The 21993-nt window shown below is 33.8% G+C and overlaps 1 protein-coding gene across 6 annotated transcripts in view; it reads right to left on the bottom strand.

The window, feature by feature from the left end:
* Positions 1 to 21993, bottom strand: part of CPNE8 (copine 8) — a 195654-nt gene that overhangs the window by 33894 nt on the left and 139767 nt on the right. For 5 of the 6 annotated variants that reach the window (XM_045507043.2, XM_074375045.1, XM_010970530.3 and 2 more), the window contains 3 exons: positions 17576 to 17703; positions 6680 to 6782; positions 5200 to 5257 (listed from right to left, as the gene is read on the bottom strand). In XM_045507043.2, coding sequence (XP_045362999.2) covers positions 5200 to 5257; positions 6680 to 6782; positions 17576 to 17703 — 289 coding nt within the window. Of the gene's footprint in view, positions 1 to 2; positions 4021 to 5199; positions 5258 to 6679; positions 6783 to 17575; positions 17704 to 21993 lie in introns of those variants that run through there. The other variant, XM_074375046.1, reaches the window with a different exon arrangement.

Here is a 21993-nt window from a genome sequence, read left to right as displayed (position 1 = left end):
AAAATAAAATAGGGTCATTTATTCAGTCCATTTTAGCCATATACTAAAACAATGTAGGCAGTAAGTAAATCAAGAGGTATTGAGTAGCAAGACGTCATATGTAAAGACAGGAAGCTTGTTGATCCTTTTATCTCCTCAGTGATTTCCTCCACAAAACCTGACTGAATGCACATTTTTACAAATGGAGAAAGCAAGTTAAGACCTCATGTGGCCCCTTGAAATAACAGGAGAGCTGATGCACTGTAGAAGTCTTAAGGCACATCTCCCCATTCTAAAGATTCTCAGCTCTGGGTTATATATATATATATCCATGACTGATTGAGCCAGTGATGCTAATTCATTCAATTTTAATTTTTTCTCTCTAATTTAAGAAACTTGGCCCTAGTCATTACAGAATTGCCATGAACAATCTGAACTTAATTCTCTTTGAAACTACAACAAAGCTAGATAATCATATATATTATCTATAATCTATTTATAAATAAATTTTAAAACAAAGAGGCATTTGCTCTGCCCTTATAGTGAGTGATCAGATGAAGTACAATTTTTCTACACCATTTTTTTTTGTTGTTGGTTAAAAATTTCAACATTACATAGATCAACTGGTATTTGGGAATGCTGTGATATAATGGGACAGCTGGTGATAGAGTAAAGTTATGCTGCAATTAAGAACATTTTCTAGAGTTTAATGTTTCCAGTGAGAACTCACTAAATTACCAATTACATGAGGAATGCTAATTTGTACTTAAAGTGTAATTCTATTACTAATAATTCATTTTGTATACAAATGACATTCACTAGACTCCAGAGAGCCACTTGCAATTAGGTTTGCTTTTTCACCCTCCAAAAAAATCTTAGTCATTCAGAATACAATCCTCACCTTTCCACCTTTTTCTTTAGTGCTTGGATAATGAATTTAGGTTAAAAACATTGTGCTTTTTTTTTTTCTATTTTAATTTTTTTATTGAGGTATAATTGACAAATAACATTACATTATTTTTAGGTACACAACATAATGATTCGACATTTATGTATATTGTGAAAAGATCACCACAGTAAGTCTAGTTGACCATACATGGTTACAAATCTTTCTTTCTTGTGATGGGAATTTTTAAGATCTATTTTCTAAGCAGCTTTCAAATATGCAATATGGTATTATTAACTATACTCACCACACTGTACACGACATCCCCAAGACTTACTTATTTTATAACCCATATACCTTTTGATTTCCTGCACCCATTTCACCTCCAACCCTGGCAAGCCTTTGGCAACCACCAATCTGTTCTCTGTATCTATAAGCTTTTTTTTTTTTTTTAAGACCATGTTTTAAATTCTAGTTTTCTACACATGTTCAGGAATCAATGTCTGGACTGAAACACTGTCAGTACACATAATTTATAGTGAGCCACCATCCAATATTTTTCTTAGATATACAATATATGTCATTACTTATTAAATGTGCATGTTATCAATAATAAGGTAATTAACTTACTCAAAACACAAAAAACCTATTTTTTTCTCTCCTACTTATTAAGGATCTAAATAAGAGAATTTGTAATGCTCAAATATTTTCAATAGGTAATTCCTTTTTGGGGGTCAAGTTTTGCTTTCAAAATTTTCATATTACTTTGAGACATAAATGTACATTGATGGTGACTTGCCAGCAATCACAGAAACTCCTTTAGTATCTAATCTGCTAATAACTCATCATGATTACCCTATACTTTCTCTAAAATGGGAAACAAAAATTAGATGACAATCTGGCCCTCAGCTTCCACAATCCTCTACAATCTCCACTGGTCTTTGTGAGTGTTTCAGTCCAAATAAAGAAAATGACAGTTATTCAGGTAATAATGTATTAGAATGAGATCCTACAAAACGTCTTGCATTTTCCAGCATGTCCTTTGGGTTAAAAAGCTGCAGGGAGCAAGACTGGAGGCTACACTTTTGAGAGCAAGGAGAAAAGAAATGGCATGTAAATGGTGGAAGGGAAATGTTCACCCTTGAGGTTTTCAGATCATCTGGTCCTCAAGGAGCCTGAAATTGTAAGCCCCAGGTCCCCACCAGTACCCACAGCTGGAAAAAAAGATGCATAAGAGACAGACCTGCATACTTTTCCAGCTTTGAGAGACAAAAGAATGTTAGAACCCCTCCCTATTTCTCCCCTTTTCCTGACTTGGATCAAAGTAGGTAACCAGATGCTGCTTTAATTTGACTTTTTGTCTTTTAAGGATAAAGAAATCCTGCTTTGAGAAATCTTGTTTCTTAATGAAGAGGAATGAAAAAAATCAATGAGTGAAAATTATACAGAAAGTTCTAAACTGTTCTTATCAAAATACAGAACTAAGACATTTAAATACTCACTAATCTAATAGTTTATTCATATTTCCTCTCCCTTCAAAGAATGGATGGGAAAATATTGCATTTCTACCCACACGGACTTTCTGGTTAAAAATACATAGAAGTTGGATTCATGTGGTTAACTGATTAAAATCTGAAAGTTTTATTTCAGTAATTTACATGTGTGCTATGTAAACTTATTTATGGTAGATCTGGAAGTGATGAGAAAAAGGCTTTTCTGTTAGGAGAGCAGTACTGGAATGTAAGTCAGAAATTTTCTTCCATCAAGGTGAAATCAGAAAGCAGGTATTGTAGGACCCTCATTCCCCTTTCACAGGTTTTCCAAGGGAAAGTTTCATTTTAATTCCTAGGAGAGAATTCTGTGGGAAGGTAATTTCCCTCTTTGTCTATGGTCTTCGTTCACTTTTCCACTTGAAAAGAGGAGTGATTCACAGGATACCTAAGATTGGGAGATGGAGCTGACCTTGAAGGCAATTTCTCCCTGTGGCACAGTTAATAGGCAAGGCTCCTCCCCTGTACAGAGGAGGCCTGGAAATAAAGGTGAAGTCATTTAATCCTTGCAAGGGGTGGGGGGAGGAAAGCAGTGAGAAGTCTGATTCTGTGCACAGGTTAACTCAGATTCTCCAATTCCACATTACTAGTAATAAAGCTCACATTCTGATCTCTGAGTGATTGCTGCATTTTTTTAAAGTTAATTCAAGAAGTGAGAGAGAAATGATGAATTGAATTATCATGTCTCAAAACACTGATAAACAATTCACTGGGAATAAAAGAATTGAAGAAAATAAATAGGTGTAGCAGTTGTATGAAGGTAGAACCCAAACAGCTGCGCCTACTGCTCTGAATAGAAATATATGACCAGAAATACACACCAGGAAGGGTCAGTGGCTGCGTATTCACACATTATGTGTAAGGGCTCTTGAGGAACAAGTGACTGACAGTGAACTGCCACAGACATCTGGGGGACCTGGGATGAACCTAATGAGAAGTGCATAATTGAGAGGCAAAAGCAAATTAGTAACTCAAGAAGAAATCGTGAGTTATTCTAACCTAGCGATCAGTAAAGTTTGTGAATCACAGTCTATCCCTGCTCGATGCAGATGATCAAGTAAACAAAATGTTAACAAGAAAGATGCGTCTTAGCTTTCCTGACTCCAGAGAGGTATCTCAGACTCATGCCCGATGGACAGTGCAGACAGATGTGTATTTCCAGAGACACAGCAAATATTAGCAGAAGCGGCAGCAGTCACGGCTAAATGACTCTTGCTGTAGAAACTGAAAGACTATAATGATGCAAAGGGTGACCAGCCAAGCACTGAATCAAAGGAAAGTCTCCCCAGGATCAGCAACTTAACTATGTTGTTTTACCTGAGGCTCAGAGATCTGTACTGTCCTGATGGAGAAGGCACTGGTGCTTGAAAAAGAATCACCCTAGTGATGATCATACTACAATTAGCCACCTATGTGCCTAAATTAACCTGTAGCATACCTGTTGACTGAAATTAATGCACAACATAAAAGTTGAGAGTTAAATTTTATTTGGTGAACAATTCTGAGGACTCCAACCCGGGATGACAGGCTCTCAGATGGCTTTGAGGGACTGCTCCGAAAAGGTAGGGGAGGAGCCAGGATCTATAGGAGCTTTACAACAAAGACCTGGTAGTTGGAACAATAAAAGATTACTTGTTAACTAAAGAAAATCAGACATCTCAAGTTAAAGAATTCAGTGCTTTTCTATGTACGGGAGGAAGCAAACATTTGGGCCCACTGAATTCATTCCTTTGACAAGCACCTCGCTATCTAGGGCCAGTATCCTGTCCTTTCTTATTTTGAGTCCCCTCAGAGGGCACCATTGTGAGTGGCTGCAGAGGCCGGGCTGCAGGCTTGTCTTCACTTGGGTGGCGGCAGCCACTGATGACTTGATGGCTTCAGCATTCTTTGTTTACTGATATGGTTTGCAGTATTTTTCGTTCACATACCAAAAGGTGTTTCAAGTATTCTAAAATGATTCTCATTTCTAAAGTGCCAAGCTAAATATGTCATTATCAATGTAAAAACACCTGAGCCAGGTGACTGTTACGTGGTCATGCAGCTGCTGTCTAGCATAGAGGGTCTTTTTTTTTCAAAGGAATTCATCAAGTGATGAGGAACAGACTATCCTTAGAGAAGTTTACCCAGCTCACTAGTTACCTAAACACCCGTCACTCTGCCATTTGAAGAAGGCTTGAGTCCAAATAGAAAATGACCCCCAAAATGAATTTAACATAATTATATAAAGTTTCATTAAATTTCATGTGGTCAGTTGCAGTTTCATTTTACTTTGGTCTTTCATACGACAGAACTTAAATATTTATAAAGACAATGTCTATCAACTAGCCAGGGTTTGAAAATCTATTAAAGTAACAAATTATGCTTGTGTTAATTTTTCTATTTTGCAACCTACTGGTTTATTAATTTAGTGCTCAACCTTAAAAGTTTTTAGTGAACCCAGAGTATGTTTTGCCTTGGAAACAAAAACTCCATGTATCACTCAATGTTAAGAAATATTTTGAGGTACAAACCATCTCTAATGAAATGGAAAGGTACATGTTGAATTAATCTATGCCAGAGAGATAATGTCCTACTCAGAAGACATTCTTTTAATTTGCTCACCTTAATAGACTCCAACATGAGACATCTGCATTTATATCTATATGTACATGGGCATTGTATACAAATCCATATATATGCACACTCACATTCTTCTATGCGAAAAAGAGTGACAGAAACCTAAGTATAGGATAAGTCAGCTTTAAAAGAAACTCCAAGAAATACCATTGAAATTTTGTTACTCACCATCAAATTCTGCTGGTCCAACACCTACTATAATTATTGACATTGGAAGTTTTGAAGCCTTCAAAGAGAATACATAATTAGTTCATAATTAAGAAACTGAATTAAGAAAAGAACTAAGAATTAAGAAGAAAATAATATACCCTGTTTTATTGATATTTTTCTGCAGATACCCATTAAAATGGTTTTGAACATATTTAAAATATAACATGGCTTTGGATAATGTTTTAAAAAAGTACTGAGCACCTGCTTTCACTTTCTTTTCCCAGACAAAATCTTCCTAAGCTGACTCTGGGTACCTTTGGTCTCTTTTTTTCACGTTCTCCCTCCTCTCAAAAATCTTTCAGTTGCTAAAAGGGGGAAAAGGTACTATTATTTGTGAAAAAGTAGTACCCTACTCTATCTCACTCATAGTAAATGAGTGAATGCAATGATAATTACAGAAAGTTATCATTAGTATGATTGAATAATTTTATAGTAAGAATGTGAGCCCCACCAGCAGACAGATGGGACAGGATAGCAACCACATCTTCAGCTGTGAAGGTCACTGAATTATGCATAACTGTTCCTCAGCATATGTCCTGTTAGTTTAAACCTAAATCACTAAGTTTCTATTTTAAAGAACACACTAGTTCCACTGATCAGAACATAAAGGAAATCAAGACAAATTCAATCCAAGTGTGTCTAGTTAAAAACCAATGAAGAAATAAATGTGTAAGCCTTTACCTCTCTTCCTTTTTGTGTTTGGTTTTAAGTATATGTCTATAAACACTTGATTTTTTCCCCACATTTAGCTATTTTTTCTCACACCAAACAGCTAATTATATTTTCCCTGTGCTATTAATAATTATGAGGTATGATAATTCATTCATGTAACCCATTTTTACTAATATCTATCTTGTACCAAACATTGCTAAACCCAAATATAGAAAGGTGAATGGAAACAGATTATAGATTAATTTTTATGGATTATAGTTTAGTAAATATAGATTTTTATAGGGTATAGTCTAATAAAGACAATCAATTAATCATAGAAATAACACATAATTAGGAATTATAATGAAAAGAATGTTTTTTGAATGAATGCTAGTCCCTATCTAGTTCTATAAAAATAGAAATTAGCACAGTTCTGCAACTGAAATGTAAATATTAAATATTATGTACAAATTGTAAGATTGTATCTAAGTACATCAAACTAATAGAGGTAAACAGACTCATGCACATGAAAGTGATGCTATTATCTTATTTATTTTTATTTTTTGAAATAATTTTGTTACAACCTACTTATTTACACTCCTCAGCTTGGCCCTTATGGAGGAGTGGCATAAACGTGTGTGAGTTCCTGGATATGGCTAATAATACAGTCGGCTTCAAAGACATGAGTGTTGTAGTTCACTGTTAAGTCAACTGAAGTAGACTCTGGTCCCTTAAGTAGCACCACGCATACATTTAGCCAGCTGAAGACGGAATGATTCCTACTCACATTAACTATAGACTCCTTAGTTTGAGCCATGTCCGAGATAACCCCATCAGTCACAATCAGGAGCACAAAATACTGGGAGCCATCCTTTACGGAAGCAGCATATCTGAAAGGCAGCAAAAAGGTAAAAAATACCACAGAAAACAAAACAGTTCCTCTCTACATGATAGTTGCAAAACATAACTTTGGTCAACAAACTTTTTAATCATAAGAAAATATTTAAACATATGTTGGGAGACTGTATTATACAAATTCTCAACTACACATTTTTCTGAAACAGCGGATTAGAGTAACAGCAACGTTACTGCACGCTGGCACACAGAAACACCTGGCTGCCTTAGAAATTCATTCACTGCTAAGAGGTGAGCTGGATGGTATGTTAGCACACAGGAATGGACAGAGCTTTGGAATAAACATCTTGACTAAGCAACACATTATGTGTATGATAAATTACATACTTCAGTATAAATTATGTAAGCTATCTGAACTGTATTTTCTCACGTTTAAAATCAAGGTAAGCCAGCTTTGTACTGTTAAAAAAATTGCATGTATGGTACTAAATATATATATACCTAACTGGTAGATTATATGTATAGTAGAGCATATAAAGGATTGATTTTTGTTTTGGAACTAGATACTGTGATGGTTGCACAATATTGTGAACACGCTGAATATCGCTGAACCGTACATTTTAATACGTTTAGGTTTATGTCATGTGAATTTCACCTGAAAAAAAAAAACACAACAGAAGAAACATTCTGGCCTATCTATAGTTCAAGTTCCTACATGTTAAACTGATGAAAGATGAGAAGAAAAATTATAGCAAACAAAAACAAAAACTAGGGATGTAATAAGAACATGTTCCAGTACTTGTTTTCTATCCTCTATTGCAAAATTATCACCAAAGAATACTCAGAAATTTAGAGGGGAATTTTATAACTATGTTATATTTATCTGTTTTTCTATCGCATTCTACATGCTGGCTACCTAGATTATATTCTCAATAGGATCACTTTTTATGACTTCTAGTACATAACTGGCATGCCAGTCATATCTAGTAATGAGCAAGCATTATGGTGCTCTTAGGAGACAGATAGTTAACAAGAAGACTTTGGTCTGCTTTCTGTAAAAATCGAGTAAATCATAGAAAACTTGGGTTCAAGAAAATTTCGATTGATGACCAATGAAGTTCCCTCCCGTACCTGATGGGCTCTAAGTAACCAAGTCTGAACAGCTTGGGGACAAACCAGTAGCATAGTATGTCAGGGCAAAACTTATTTCTTGTAGAACAGAATTGATAACTATATGAAGAAGAGAACTATTTACAACTTTGCCATACACAAGAGAAACTAATCATTGCTCATGCTGTCAATAAAACTGACTGGAAATTTTGTAGGTTGATGAAGAGAATACAGTAAGTGGCATGTTCATACACTGTAGAGCCAGTTCAAAATAGCATGGAACTCATTCCACCACATACAGTCAAAAATGCCCCCACAACATTGAACAAGTGATCTTGGACATTAAGGAATTTATATTAATTTGATGGTCACACAAGCAATGGAAAATCCAAACCAGGTATGAGCCTATTTTCCTATTTTGCACTTAATTTTTTTCTTAAGAAAAGAAGTAGGATAACCTCCCTTAGGAATTCATTTAAAAAAAATTTAAATGCCATTATTTTACAAAAGCATTTCTTACTGACTGCGTCAAAATTGAGGTTTTATCTTTCATGTGATTAAAGGGAGGCTATAAATAATAGTGAGAAAAGCTTCTTTGAGTACAACAGTATGACTTTTCTTACCAAATGATGCCCTTAATGGTGAGAAGTGATATGAAAAGTTGAGAATTATGCAGTCCTATAAAATACCACTTTAAGTGGCTTAACTGATCCTTTTATTTTTTGGTGTTTACTTTTTATTTCTCTTTCAACAGTTCTTGTTACCTATGAAGAAAGGCTCAGTTGTTATTACTATGCCTTTTTTTCCCTGAAGCTTTACTGAGGTATAATTGGTATATAAAAATGCATTGCACATAATTAATATATACAAGTTGCTGAGTTTGGACATATGTATACACTCATGTTATCATCAAAACCACCAAGGTTAATAAACATATCTGTTATCTCCAAAAGTTTCCTTGTGTCCCTTTTTCTGTGTGTGCTTGTAAAGAACATTTATCATGAAATCTACCCTCAAGCAATTTTTAAGTGCACACTATCTCATTGTTAACTAGAGGCACAAAGTTGTACAGCAGAGGTCCAGAATTGACTCATCTTGTGTATCTGTAACTTTATACGCACTGAACAACTACTCCACATACCCTTTTCCCCGACTCCCTGGTAACCACCATTCTACTGTCTAACTTCTGTGTTTGACTATGTACTTTAGATGCCTCATCTAAGAGGAATTATGTCTTTCCATGACTGACTTAATTCCATAATATCCTCGAGGTCCATCCATGTTGTTGCAAATGGTAGAATTTCTTTTTTTTTTAAGGCTGAATAATATCTCATTGTATGTATATGCTACATCATATTTATTTTTATAGATTACATTTGTCAGTGTATACTTGTTTGTTTTCTTATCTTGGGTGTTGTGAATAATGCTCCAGACATCTCTTCCCAGTTCTGATTTCAGTTCTTTTCTGTATATACTCAGAAGTGGGACTGCTGGTAACTCAGTGCTTATTTTTGAGGAACCACTTTACTGCTTTTCATAACAGCTATACCAAGTTACATTCCCACCAACAGTGCACAAGGTTTCCAATCCTTCCACATCCTCACCGACACTTGCTATCTTCTGAATTTTTACTATAGCCACCCTGACAGGTGTGAAGTGACAGCTCATTGTGGTTATAAATTTGCATTTCCCTGATGATTAGCGGTGCTGAGCAACGTTGCATATACTCACTGGCCATTTGTGTGTTTTCTTTGAAGAAATGTCTGTGCAAGTGGTCTGCTCATTTTAAAAATTGGGTTATTTGCTTTTTGCCATTGAGTTGCAGGAGTTCCTTATATATTCTGGAAATTAACCCATTATCAGGTATATAGTTCACAAATATTTTCTCAAGTTCCATAGGTTGCCTTTTCATTGGTTGACGGTTTTTGCTGTATAGTAACTTTTAAGCTTGATGTAGTCCCAGTTGCCTATTTTTTTTTTTTTTTTGCTTTCGTTGTTTTTGGTGCCATACCCAAGAAATCATGGCCAAGACCAATGTAGAAAATCTTTTCTCCTAAGTTTTCTTCTAGAAGTTTTACAGTTTCAGATTTAGGTTTAAGTCTTTAATTCTTTCTAAGTTAATTTTTATAAGTAGTGTAAGGTTAAGAGTCCAATTTCATTCTTTTGTATGTAGATAATCCAGTTTTCCCAATATAATTTCTGAAGAAATTATCCTTTCCCCATTGTGTATGCTTGGTATCATTTTCAAAGATCAGGTAACCGTAGATGTGTGTTTTTTTTATTCTGTACTCTCTATTTTGTGCCATTGATATATATGCCTATTTTAATGACAGTAGCTTGCTGTTTTGATTATTGTAGCTTTGTATTATATTTTAAAATCAGGCAGTGTTATGCCTCCATCTTTGTTCTTTCTTCCTGCTCAAGATCTGCTTTATTTGAAGTCTTTCGTGGTTCCATATAAATTTTAGAATTATTTTCTCTATTTCTGCAAAAAGTGCTTTTTGGGATTTTGATACGGATTTTACTCTATCTGTAGAACATTTTGGGTAGTATGGACACTTTAACAATATTGATGATAATATTATTATAATAATATGACAATCCATGAACATAGACTGCCTTTCCAGTTGTTTCTGCTTTCATCAACATTTTATAATTTCAGTGTAAAAGCATTTCACTTCCTTGTTTAACTTTATTCCTAAGTATTTTATTCTTTTTGGTGCTATTGAAAATAGAGTTGTTTTCTTAATTTCTCTTTCTTATAGTTAGTTGTTAGTGTATAGAATCAAAAAATTTTTGTTATGTTGATTGTATATCCTGCATACTGAATTCATTAGCTCTAAAAGGTCTTTTTATTTTTGTTTTGGGGTGGGTTTTTTTTTTTTTTTTTTTTTTTGCCTTGGGAGTTTTCTACATTAAAGATCATGTCATCACTTCTTCCTTTATGATTTGGGTGACTTTCATTTCTATTTCTTGCCTAATTGCTCTGGCTAGGACTTCCAGTAGTATGTCGAATTGAAGTTGGAGAATCCTTGTTCTAGATCTTAAAGCTCTGTTTTTTATCATTAAGTATGATATTAGCTGTGGGCCTTCCATAGAAAGCCTTTATTATGTTGATGCAAGTTCCTTCTGTACCTAATTTGTTGATAGTTTTTATCAAGAAAGGGTGTTGAATTCTGTCAAGTGCTTTTTCTGTATCTCTGGAGATGACTATGTGATTTTTGTCTTTCACTCTGTTAATGTGCTGTATCAGTTTTATTGATTTGCATATATTGAACTATCCCAACATTCCAGGGATAAATCCTACTTGGTCATGGTTTATGATTCTTTAATGTGTTCTTGAATTGTCTGCTAATAATTTATTGAGGATTTTTACGTACATGTTCATTAGGGATATTGGTCTGTAGTTTTCTCTTCTTGTGGTGTCTCTGTCTATGTTTGGTAACAGGGTGATACTGGCCTCATGAAATGAGTTTGGAAGTGTTCCCTCTTCTATTTTTTGGGAGGAGTTTGAATAAGAGTTGTATTGATTCTTATTTAAATGATAGGTAAAATTCACCTATGTAGCCATCTGGTCCTGGGTTTTTCTTTGTTGGGAGTTTTTTGATCACTGATTCAATCTCATAAGTTACTGGTCTGTGCAAGCTTTCTTTTTCTTGGATTTATTCTTGGTAGGTTGTAAGTTTTTAGGAGTTTATTCATTTCTCTTAAGTTGTCTGATTTGTTGGAGTCTAATTTTTATAACAATCCCTTATGATATAATTTTTTTTTATTTTTGTGACATCAGTTGTAATGTCTCTTCTTTCATTTCCAATTTTGAGTCATTTTCCCCCTTATTCTAGCTAAAGATTAATAGATTTTATCTTTTCAAAAAAACACAACTCTTAGTTTTGCCAGTATTTTTGTTGTGTTTCTAGTCTCTATTATATTTATTCTGCTCTAATTATCATTTAATTTTAATTATTATTTCCTTTCTTCTGCTAACTTGTCCTTAGTGTATTGTTCTTTTGAGGTGTAAGCTTAAGTCATTTGAGATTTTTCTTCTTTTTAAAAATGTGGTGTTATAATTATAAATTTCCCTCTTAACACTGCTTTTACTGTATCCCATCAGTTTTGGTATATTGTGTTTTCATTTTCATTTTTCTCATGATATTTTCTAATTTCCTGTTTGATTTCTTTTTGACTCAATGTCATTCAAGAGTCAGTTAATTTCCATTTATTTGTGAGTTTTGTGATTTCCTTTTGCTACTGATTTCTGACTTGTTTATTTCCATTGTGGTCAGAAAAGATACTTGGAATGACTTTATTCTTACATTTGTTGAGACTTGTTTTAGGACTTCGTGTGTGATCTGTCCTAGAGAATGTTCCACGTGTGGTTGAAAAGAATGTGTATTCTGCTGCTGTTGAATGTAATGTTCTGTATATGTCAGTTAGGTTCCATTTCGTCTACAGCACTGTTCAAGGTTGTGGTTTCCTTTTTCATTTTCTCCCTGGGTGATCTATGCATTATTGAAAGTGGAGTAGTGAAGTCTTCTAATACTGTTGTGTTGCCATTTCTACCTTCAAATATGTCAATTTAAAAAATATATATATTTAGGTGCTTTGATGCTGAGTTTATACGTATTTATAATTATTATATCATCCTGTTGGATTGAACCTTTAAAAAATTTGTTCTTTTTAATAAAATTGCATTTATTTAAGGTGTACAACATAATTTTATACACACACACACACACAGTGAAATGATTACTACAGTTAAGCTAATTAACATATCATGTCCTCACATAGTTACCATATTTTGGGGGCATACTCAGTGGACCTGAAATATACTCTATTTTAGCAAATTTCCAGCATTCAGGACATTATTTACTATAGTCATCATGAAATAACATGAGATCTCTGAACTGATTCATCCTATGTAATGCAACTTTGTACCCTGTGACCAGTGTCACCCTACTTCCCTTACCTCTCCACGCCTGTTAACCCGTTCTAACTTACTGCTTTGGCTTTAAGAAAATTACATATACATGAGATCATGTAGTTTTTAAACTTCTGTGTCTGGCTTATCTCACCTAGAAAAATCTCCAGGTTTAGCCATGTTGTTGCAAATGGCAGCCTGAATTGTATATATTATTTTATATAGTGATATATATATATCACATAAATTGCCCCTTTTATTATATAATGACCTTCTTTGTCTCTTGTGACAATTTATAACTTAAAGTTTATTTTGTCTGATGTAAGTATAGCCACTCTTGGCTTCTCTCTTTTGGTTACCATTTTCATGGAATATCTTTTTTTCCCCATTGCTTCATTTTCATCCAATGTATGTCCTTAAATCTAAGTTGAGTCTCTCATAGACAGCATATAATTGGGTTTTTCTTTTTTTTTCTATCACTTCAGCCACTTTATGTCTTTTGATTGGTGAATTTAATCCACTTACATTTTGGTTTTCTTTTGATTCACCATAAAGTATACCTAAGAGAAGAGGAGAATATATTCATACTGTTGGGAAAGTTAAAGGTAGAGTCTGAAGCAGATATAGAGAGAAACTCTGAGGTTTGTTGTTTTATCTTAAAAATTCATAGAAATTTTGCATTTTTATTTATGTTAAATATGTACTTGTATTAATGCTTTATGTCTTGACTTTGAAGAAAATTAAGGCTTTAGAAAAAATCTTGAGTTTATTGTGTGGCTCTCACTACTACTAGACACACTAATTTGAAAATAAACCACTTTTTACACAAAAACTACTCAATCTATTTTAGTCTTTGTCCTCATTAGCAGCATAAATCAATCTTTTTAAATAATTATTTTTATGATATTTGCTCTGCATATTGTCATACTGTTGCACTTTGCAAGGAAATCTAAATTTTAAACAAAACAATCTTTTGTAGTACCATTTCTTCTAATTTAGCTTATTTTTGAAAGTATTATATATTTATGATAAAGTAATTAAAATGCTACAGAAATGTATGAAGGAGAAAGTAGAGGCTGCTCATATCCCAGTTTTCTTCAAGGAAGTAACACTAATATATAGACTTGCAGAATCAAATTATTGTTTAAAGCTATTAAAGAAGCTTGCTTCTTCTGTTTTTCTTCAAATATAGGCAATCTATAATTTATATTTTAATGTTATTGTGACAGATCTTAGGGAGAGGTTAACTTTGTCAGGGTTTTGGAGTTTAAATACATTTCTTTGGAGTCTTTCTCAAGTAAGTTTCTGGGGTTTTTATAAAGTTCATAAATGGTTGTGGACTATTCTTTCAGCTCATTATTGGTTCACAGGAAAAGAGGGCAACAAGAAAAGATAAGAAACTGACTCACAGATGTTTTATTTAAGTGGCTTAATTTTGATATACACAGTGAATTGAATCTTCTCAAAATGGGATATATTTAAATATTTTAATACAAAGAAACATAGCAATTTTTATTACTAAGCTGTTATCCAAACTACTTTTGGTAGTGTACTGATGTGGCAAACAGTATTCACCATGACAATTGCATTGAGCATAGTGCCTAAGGTGAAGTGTTCAGTGATGTTTATTGTTTTGATTTTATTATTATTGATCATACAGATGAAGGAGATAAAACATAACACATTCTTTAGGTTAACTTGGAAATTAGTTAATGGAAATTCCTAAACATTAAATGTTATTTCCTGAAAAATGAAAATTAATTTTAGCTGGTTATCTGGATCTTGGAAATTTCTTAATGTCATGGAAAAAAAAATATAACAGTTTAGCTAAGTTAGAAATTGATAGATTCTTCTTAAAGACTGAAATGTGCCCAGCCTCAAAACAAGTAACTGGTTAGGCATAAAGAACAAATGAATAATATTAGGAAATAATAAATATTATTTTAGTCAAGTGAAAAAAAATAGTGAAATTTTATTTTCTTCAATGTGGAAAAGATCTATATGTAACAAGAAAGTAGGATCAAATTATTAAGTGCCCTGATAAATGAATACATAGAATGACATCATAGCCCAGAAGTAGCAGTTTTCTCTGACTTGAAGTGCAGTACATTTTAGAGAATTTGGAGGGAAATGAGGTTGTATGGGTGGGTGGTAATGGAAATTTTTGAATACCAAGCTAGAGTGTTAGAACTTAAACTTGTGACAAAGCATTACAATGGCTGTTGAGTAGAATTTTTACATCATCTGAATTGCTGTTCCTTGGACAGCTCTAGGAAAACGAGACCTGGGAAGGCAGGAAATTAGAGGTGGAGGGTTGGAAAGCCTCAGATCAGCACATAAAGACTTCAAGATTTGCAAATTTGATGCCTTGGGTCTGGACTATTTCACAATACTGTTACCTCATTAATATTATTTCAAAAGTCTTAAATGGATTTTAGTTCTAAAAATGAGCAAGAGCTTAAAATGATTATTCTTAAAAAGAGTAAGAATTAGCAGTCTTCAAAATGCTCAGAGAAAACTATTACAAATAACCATGCTTTTTACCAATATAGCAAACACACCTTTTTAAGAGGAAAAAACCAAGTGAATAAAAATATGGATGTGTATTTGCTTTTGACTTTATAAAAAATTATTTTAATGACAAATGTAACATATACAGAACTCGCTTATTAGACATTTGTTGAATACTTAACTCTTAATGATGGGCATGGTGAAGCACTGTTGAAGAGTGATAAAATGCAAGTGTTTTATATAAAAGCCATACACACTGGAATGGTACCTCACTTGATTTAGAAACAAACAGTTGTCTTAAACTATTTGTTCAAAAACTTTTTGTTCTTGAAAAAAGTAGCTTCTCTTGCAGTTGACAAATTTTTTAGATGATAATTTTGGGTCAGACAGAAATTGTCTTAATAAAAACTTAAATGTAAAATTAAATGTAACTCTCAAAAATTAGAAAAAAGGAGAAAGGTCTTTTCAGATAGATTCATAGTAAGAGACAGATGCATGGAACTTCACATTGTATTAGAAGGAAAAGATGATTCTCCCAAAGTCATATCTTACTGTATTTCTTATTTTCTTTTATCACAAATAACAATAAAGGATTATTAGATCACATATTATTTTCAAGAGTCTGAAAGTGTTAGTTGGCAACTAACCTTACGTTTAAGAATTTTTAAAATGCTGGACAAAACATAAAAAATGGTCATATAACAGTGTGGAGCCTGTAGTTTTAAGTGATACAGAAATGCACCTAGAAATTTTATATCTAAAAGTTTAACTTTTAGCGGAGAGATACAGCAGGACAAAATCTATCAAATTAATTGGTAAGCACTGATGAGAACACTTAATAACTAGCATCAGTTTACAAAAAATAAATTCTATCTTTTTTTTTATCTTTTTATTAAAAAACAGTGATGAGTATAATAGTGTGTAAGAGATAGTAAGAGTCAAGTATAATTTATCTTGCATTAGTATTATTTTTGATTCTCCTTTATTTGACAGCCATCCAAAAAACCAGGAACAGAAAGCACAGGTTAACACTACTTATATGGGCGAATACAATGAGCTAGGATGGATTTTTCAAATGACAGATAATGACCCACTAGTGAATTTTGAAATCGATTTTGTGGGTCAAGATCTTCATTTAAAAAAGTAATAGAAAAATAATAGGATAGAAATAAGAGAAAATATGAGAAAAGGATAAGTATTATTTTATAATCTTTTAGTTGTGTGTGTCCAGAGTGGAGATATAAAATTCGTAATTCAGTACAGATTGTGGATGAAAATATTTGAAAAAACCTGAGCTAAAGGGTCACACTCAGAGGATTTCATCAATGTATCACTGTCTACCTGAGGTGGAGTTCCATGGGAGAGTCCACTGGGGTCAGCTCTGGGTGCAGGGGTATTTTAGCATCTTGTCTATGTCCCAGATAATGAAAAGTAGAACACTTATGATGTCCAACAGGGAGATGGTGAAGTACCAGAACCTTCAAGTAAAGAACTGAGGTTTCATGTTGCCTTTGAATACTGATAAACTGATCCAAATGCAGTATTTTTTTTTTCAAGTTTTGGCTACATATTCAGAAAAAATGAGCCTTATACTTTTTTGACTATCTAAAAATAAAGCAGGATTTCATACGATTTGCAACTGGGTTAACACAAACTGTTTAGGGATTTTAAAACTGGTGTCTAATTTACTTATGCATTCATGAAAAAAATGATAAGCAAGTGTATATAGACTTTTACATTAATTTTTTTTTCTAGAACATGTACTTGAATCATAAGCAATTATGTTCTGATCTCAATACTATGTACTATTTATAGGTAGAGCTCTGGGAATTTATAAAATTAGCTGCTATATTAATTTCAAAGAGGTTAAAATAATGTGCCCTATATATCACTGAAAGGCTTCAGCTGTCTTCATAGAATTCAGTCTCATTATTTCTGTGCTACTATGGAGTATGAGATTAGATATGAATGATTTACATGCAGTTGAGATCATGAAGAATATTGCTCTTAAGGATGCCTTTTCAATGAAAAAAACGTATTTCTTGGTCGAACAAATGCAGATCCTAACATAACCCAGTGTGTTCCATCACTTGAGATTTTCATATAAAGCTCTTACTGAAGTATCAGGGTAGCTCAGTGGAGACTTTCTACTGTGTATCTTCTCCCTCACTTTACTGGAGGTAAATTAGAAGAAAACAACTTTCATTTGTGGAGTCATGCCAACAATAATGTTATGATTTCACTGTAGTCCTGTATACCAGGATATATAACTTATCTACTTCCACTTACCTTGCTACATGATTAATTACAGGAGCAAAGTTGGTTGGCCCATACAGTTGTACAGATTTCAGACTCCTATAATAAGCCTCCATCACACCCTCAATGCCATCACAGTAGGGGTTTTGAGGGTTCCCATTCTGCAAAGTTACAGGCAAAAGAAAGTAAAAAATTAATAGTGAGTGTCTATAAAGATGAACTGAAAAAGAGAATGATACACGTTGAGACTCATAAAGATCTTCCTGGAAGAAAACAAATAGCAAAAAATAATAATAAATTAAGTAGTCAGCAATAGACAATAAAATATTACACTGGTTGTGATATGATGCCATGTGCAATCATTAAAAATAAATCTTATGCAAAAAATGGCAGGAGAAAATTCTAAAAATCTTGAGAACCTGAATATCACAACATTTTACAATGAATAGTGTCTTATTTTTACACAGGGTCTTTGTACATATAGAGATGAACATATAAAAATCTAAAAAGAAGGAAACAAAATATTAATAGTGGCTACCTCTGGGTGGTTATGTAATTGTTGACTTTCATTTCATTGTTTAAACTATTCTATACTTTCCAAATTTTCTGCAGTGATGTATTAAAATCAGAAAAAAATTTTATCAATTCAGTTTTGTTTTATAGAAATGAAAATGTAAAATTATCACCACATGCACATTTTTTGGCCACAATTGATAACCTCACCTAAAGGAGTTAGAGGAAATGTAATTTGATGTGAGAAGCATCCAGACAAGGTAGAAGGAAAAGAATCAAAGAAACATACACATATTGTTCAAGGGAATTGGAGCTTGCCACTCCGCAGGCAAGTACCCACAAGGGCAACTTTAAACCTGGAGACCTAGTCCGGCTTCTCATACCTTGAATGCTCTTGTTATTATTAGGTTGAATGCTCCACGTCCAGATTCTACAAATAAGGCAGTGTTATCTATTCCTCTGTAGCAAATTACGGCCCCCCCCCCCAATTTATGGCTTAACACAGTAGGCATTTATTGTTTCATACAATGTTTTTAGGTGTCAGGAATCCAGGAGCAGCTTAGCCAGGTGGCTTTTGCTCAGGGTCTCTCAAGACCTTAAGATCAAGAAGCTGACCTGGGCTGCAGTCATCTGAAAACCTACCCAGAGCTAGAGAGCCTGTTTCCAAGAAGGCTCACTCACATGGCCTGCTGGCAGCAGGCCAACATGACCTCTGCACAGGGCTGCTTGAGTGTTCTTGCAACATGGCTGCTAACTTTCCTGGAATAAGTGATCCGGGAAAGAGCAAGCCCCTACCTGCTTATATTGCACAGTATGACTTCTACTTTAATCTATATTTGTTAGAAATGAGTCACCCACTGTAGCCCACACTCAAGGGAAGCAGAATTAGGCTCCCCCTCTGGAAGGGGGAAACATAAAAAATTTATAGATATGTAGAGATATATAAACACTAGGGTCAGTACATGCTTAAACATAGTTAGATGTAATTTTAGCATGTATGCTTTTACCTGAATAATCAAAAGTGACTGATAATTTATGACTTAAATTTGTTGAATTCTATATACTAAGCTTTATATTAAAATATTTACATGCATTATATAATTTTTATACCAACTGTAAAAAAGTAGATCAAATGCTATCATTATCTTCACTAGACAGATGAAGAAACTGAGGCACTGAGAGCTTAAATACTGTGCCCAAAGTCATGCAACACCAGTAACAGAGCCAGTATTTGAACCCACCATAGTCTAGTCTAACCCCAGAGCCCCACCTCAACCACCACTGTGCGACATCCTAAGCATTTTGAAAGACTGAGGATCTTAGGAAACTAACTCTGGTATTACCAACCACTTCAGTTTTGTCACTTGTGAGAGAAGAATTGATGCCCCCTTTGCCCTTTTAATTTTGTCTTTTTCTTCAAACTTTTTTTTTATTAATGAACCCTTATGTAAATTTTTAAAAGCATAAATAATTCTTTATAAAATTGGTCACATGAATTGATTGAAATTAAAACTAAAGGTTTAATATTTAACAGAAAGCAGTAAATGGTTGGTTTTGATGTTAATCTGAGCTGACCTATTTAACCTTCCTTTTAAATAAAATTTTACAGTGTTCTTTTCTCTTACCAAGGCATGAAGCTAATTAAAATTAAAACTCATTATTGATTTTAGGCATATAAAAATGTATTCCATATCTGTCTTAAGGGAACAATTACAAACCACGATAGTTTAGAGTTACTTTTTGATCAGCATTTTAACATTCTGACTGAGGGGGATTTATACTTCTCTAAAACTATGTATTTCCTTTATCCCTCTGGAATTGAAATGATAACAAGGTCACTACTGTCCCTACCATTTCATGTTATCTTGATAGAAAGATTAAAAAAATCTTTTTAAAAACTCATTTCATAAAATAATTATGTGGAGAATTAGTTTTTGCTTGTTAAGACAAATTAAAATAAGTTTATGCGTGGATCTAACACAAAAGTAAAAACACAATGTTCTCGAAAGTAAGTGCATCCAATCTTGTTTATTAATGAAGAGGGCAATCAACACCCTACTTTACATTTCCCTTTTAATTAACAGCCTTTTCCACTCGTGATGAATTGATTTGTAGAGCACACAGAAAGTATAAAGAACAGAATTCCAAATGAGAAATAACCCCACACGCAGACTTAAGTGAGGAGTGTCCAGCTCTCACCCATTTTCCCCTCCATTTGGCTCCCCAAGGGATTGTACTGGGGATTCAGATTCACTTCTGGAAGAGAGGCTTATGGTCTCTGTTGCTCCCCATAGCCCATAACACTTTACAGTGGGGCCAACATGCTGGCAACATGAAGAGAGCTATAAGGAGCTTTACTCTCTGAAATGTATCTGTTGCTGCCCAGAGATTCCTTACCATAGGGAAAAGCTGAGAGAATTCTCTATTTTTATTCAATAAACAAGTATCTATTGAGCTTCTATTTTATGGATGCAGTGTTAAAGACCTTTGGTTATTCTACTGTTAGCATTTAGTTGGAAGAAAAGGTGTACACACAAATGTAAGTATAGATTTCTATAAATGCCAAAATAAGTGAAGAGTATGCAAGTGTTTTTAGATATTTGGTAAATAAACAAGTATATATTGTATAGCACCAGGAAATATATTCAATATCTTGTAGTAGCTTATGGTGAAAAAGAATATGAAAATGAATATATGTATATTCATGTATGACTGAAGAATTGTGCTGTACACCAGAAATTGACACAACATTGTAAACTGACTATACCTCGATAAAAAAAAAAACAGATATTTGGTAGGAGAAATCACATGGACATATGTAGCATTTGTCTCTATTGATCAATGCATAAGACCTTTTAAGGGTCACTGGCCCCAAGCCCATTAGAAATACTTTCTCTAAAGCCCTGCACTTTTGTATTTTTAGTTATAACACTGGAAGGCGTCATCAAGAACCACAGTAAGACATGACATTCATTCCACAACAGGAAGTGCTCAAGTGGTGATACTGGTATTTTTCCTTTCTTTTTCCATTCCCTTTTCTTTTTCCACTACATCTATTCTTACACGTATTTCATACTAAAAGCTGGGGTTTACCTTACACATTTTTGATTGAGTAAAGCTCAGTTTCAAGATTTGTGCTAGCCCCAAAATCACCAACTAGAGATTGTTAACTTTACAAAGGGCCTCCCCTCCCCTGCTAGATGGATGATTATTTGAACTTGGTGTGATTAACAGATTAACGACTGCGACTCTGTATCACAGATTCTTACCCTAGAAAGATGAGGGTTTGTTAACATTGGATAGTACACTAATTGGCAGATTGACAGGGACTGAAGTTTGTCTACTTGCTATTTTTGGCACCTCCAGGTGTGTGTTGCAGTAAATTAGGGTGAAGTTAACATAGAAACCATATGGAATACTATCTCCCTGAAGACCTATTATTTAACCTTTGCCTGCCTTACTTATCCAAGAAAACGGAAGTGCTTTGAAAAAAATGATAGTCATATATTTAGTAGGTAACAGTAAGGCTGACGCATCACCATCATTGTCATCATCATCAACATCATCGTTGTTTTCAACAATTTTAGAAATGATTTTTCACAAATTTAAAGGGGTATGATCTCTATCCTGTAAATACTTGAGTTGGGTTCAAAGAACCATTTAAGATGCAAATAATAAAAAAGTGTCTCCTTTATACAGGTTTAGTTACAGGGAGTGAATGTCGAGGTAGGAAAAGCAGAAAAGGAGAGAATTAGAGGGAGAGAAAAAGGAAAAAAAAATCATACACAAAGGTGAGAAGAAACTATGGAAGGAAAATTAATAAAGCTCATTTATTTCAACATAATGATTCCTTTTCTTAGGCATTAAAATAGTTCATGACCCTTTTCCTGAGGCACTTAAGCCATGAGTCATATTCATGGTTTTATAAGTTTCTGGGA

This window comes from Camelus bactrianus, chromosome 12, assembly GCF_048773025.1.
Source record: "Camelus bactrianus isolate YW-2024 breed Bactrian camel chromosome 12, ASM4877302v1, whole genome shotgun sequence".
Lineage (NCBI taxonomy): Eukaryota > Metazoa > Chordata > Mammalia > Artiodactyla > Camelidae > Camelus > Camelus bactrianus.
Note: the sequence above shows the minus strand (reverse complement) of the source record. Positions and strands in the feature narration are given on the sequence as shown.